Raw genomic sequence first — 2,841 nt, forward strand, 5'->3', positions numbered from 1 at the left:
TTCTTCCAAAATTCTACTAAATAAAAAAAACTTAAATTTCAAAAATCAAACAAAATCATCTTCAAAAAACATATTTTTTATGCCACATGACGGTTTTTTACATGAATGGACAATTATGCCCTTATTAAAAATGATAAAATTAACATCGTTAACGGTTTTTCCTCCTTTTGTAAATCTGAAAAACCATACATCATAGAATCCAAAAAAAAAACCTCACATTCCTTATTTTACAAATCTTGGAAACCATAAGGGTTTTTTTTTTTTACTTTTCCCTTGAAATAAGTGTACGAGCACCCCAAAAAATTGAATAATTATTGATAGACACTTATAAAAACTCATATTTATATATATTTTTATTTTCATATGTTCTCTTGAAGTTAAAAATCAATTTATAAATTTAATATATATATATAGGTTGATTTTTTCCCCTATTTGTCTGAGTGTATTTAGGGGAAGGTGTAAAAAATAGTTTAGTCTTTTTTTTCCTTAAATTAATTTTTAATAATATATATATATAAACAAAACAAAAACAAAAAAATTTTATAAATCAGCCACCACCTCTCAGTTTATCAGCACTGTATATCCTGTGTAAAGTGTTCATATATATCTTATTAAAAAAAGGGTTTCACATGCACAGTGAGAGCATAAATCTATTGAAGTAGAAAAACTTCAGTTTTGTATACGCTCTGACAAGAGGCTTATTCACATTTCAATAAAAAAAACTATAAATATATACAAGCAAATGTTATTTTTGCAGTTCGTAGGTATATAAATAATTCCTATTTTTGCAGGACTTGAAAAACCCCAAATTTTAGTTTGGAAAATCCAAACAAATGCATTAGTTAACCTGTTAATTCATTTTAATAAATTTTTTTTTTATTAATTGAAGTAGAAAAAAAGAAGAAGCAATCATCGCCAGGCCAACCAACAACTTCCCAATCCACGTGTCAAAATCTAAGTAAAATAGTAATATTTAGAACCCAATGAGGGCATTCTCGTAATTCAACATGTACTCTCCCTGTATAAACCCCACGGCTCGCCGTTGAGATACCAAATCCCTAAAAAGAGCATAAAAAAATGGCTCTCAAATCTCCCCAAATTCCCATCCTCTTCTTCGTCTCCGCCCTAACCTTCGTCGCCGGCGATCTTCCGGTCATTCCACCCACCACCTCCGTCGACAACTCGACGGCATTCATCAGATCGAGCTGCGGCGCCACTCGCTACCCGGAGCTCTGCTTCTCCTCCCTCATCCACTACGCCGACACCGTCCGCTCCGATCCCGTCCTCCTCGCCTGGCTCGCCGTCAACATCACCCTCGGCCGAGTCCGTTCCGTCTCCTCCCACATCTCCTCTCTCCGGCAGGCAACGACCTCCGGCGATTCCCGCGAATTCGCCGCCTTACGAGACTGCGCCGAAACCCTAGCTGACGCGGCACAGCTCGCAAAGAAGTCCGCCTCCGAGATCGGCCGGCTCGCTAAGGCTGAGACCTCACCGGAGGTCGGATGGTGGGTCTCCAACGCACAGACGTGGTTGAGCGCCGTGCTCACCAATGAGGACACGTGTACGGACGGATTTTCACCGGTCGGAGCCAGTACTCTGAAGGCCGATGTCTGCCGGCGAGTTGGGTCGGCGAAGAAGTACACCAGCAACGCACTCGCTCTTGTCAACAAACTCGTTTCCAGCCGTTGATCTCGCGTCATCCTCACCGTTGGATCCCCAGGTTGTCCTAATATTCCTTGTACAAATATCTTTAATAAATATATAAAAATTTATAAATATTATTGCCCGTATATTATTCTGCATGGAAAAATAATCACTTCAAAAAGCATTTCAAACAAAATAATTATTTATCTCACAGACTCACAACGCACTAATAATAATAATAATAATTATTATTATTATTATTATTATTATTATTGTTATAGTTATTGATCTATTGATTGTTGGGAAAAAAAAAATAATTCGGAGTATCTCGAATGGTCGAACTAACCGTGTAAATTTTTATCGTTTAGACCAACTCCTAATTAATAATTATTTGATTGTTTAGTATATATATAATATTATTTATGTTTGAGTATTATTGTAAATAAAAAAAATGACTTGATGTGGAATAGCATAGGTTTATATATCAAGTTATTCTGAATGCATTGAATTGGTTGTATGTGTGATGAAAATGAATGAAGATGAGCATGACTTGCATTAATGATGATGAGGCTAAGGTAACAATTTCTATAAGAACTCATTCATGCTGCAGGTCTCATGAAACCTATCAGAATGTGGGGGCAGTGCATGCCAGTAATAAATTCATGTGGAGTAATTTTTTTTTTTTTTATCAATGTTATTTATTTGAAATAAAAAGTGGTTTATTCCCTCTGTAATAAACCTTTTAGTTTGGATATTTTGATGCAGAATATATATATATATATATATATATATATATTTTAGAAGGGGCAAAACCAAGAACATCACTCATTTTGAAGGTTATTAGTGATTTTTATCTTTCTATGTGAATATTTTGCTATCTGTGTGTATGGTGTCAAATAGAAATGATTTACAGTAAAAGTAATAATTGAAAAAAAATCTTGTATAATATTTTTTGAATTTTAGGAGTGAAGCGATGAATAGCACTGACATGAGTATAGTTTGAAACTAAAAGTGATTTAATTCTACAATCAAAAACTTAGGAATGAAGAACATAAAAAATAACAATAAAAATAAATTAAATTTTTTTAATTAATTACCATTGGTTTAGTAATTACCTTACCCTTGAGCAGCAGCACCTAGAGAGATAAGATTATACATGCCAACAAACATGTTCCTAGAGAAAATGAAATGGTTTGG

The 2,841-nt window shown here is 34.4% G+C and overlaps 1 protein-coding gene across 1 annotated transcript; it reads left to right on the plus strand.

Annotated features, from left to right (window-relative positions):
• The first annotated feature begins 1,066 nt into the window (after positions 1 to 1,066).
• On the plus strand, positions 1,067 to 2,394 carry LOC120283807 (pectinesterase inhibitor 9-like). The gene is made up of 2 exons (XM_039290546.1): positions 1,067 to 1,720; positions 2,255 to 2,394. The coding sequence occupies exon 1, from the start codon at positions 1,078 to 1,080 to the stop codon at positions 1,687 to 1,689; it is 612 nt and encodes a 203-aa protein (XP_039146480.1). The 5' UTR covers positions 1,067 to 1,077; the 3' UTR covers positions 1,690 to 1,720; positions 2,255 to 2,394.
• Positions 2,395 to 2,841: the final 447 nt, after the last annotated feature.

The sequence above is a fragment of the Dioscorea cayenensis genome, chromosome 19 (genome assembly GCF_009730915.1).
Source record: "Dioscorea cayenensis subsp. rotundata cultivar TDr96_F1 chromosome 19, TDr96_F1_v2_PseudoChromosome.rev07_lg8_w22 25.fasta, whole genome shotgun sequence".
Taxonomy (NCBI): Eukaryota; Viridiplantae; Streptophyta; class Magnoliopsida; order Dioscoreales; family Dioscoreaceae; genus Dioscorea; species Dioscorea cayenensis.

Coding starts and splice junctions, on each gene's coding strand:
- LOC120283807 (XM_039290546.1), top strand. CDS start 1,078: ATGGCTCTCAAATCTCCCCAAATTCCCATCCTCTTCTTCGTCTCCGCC.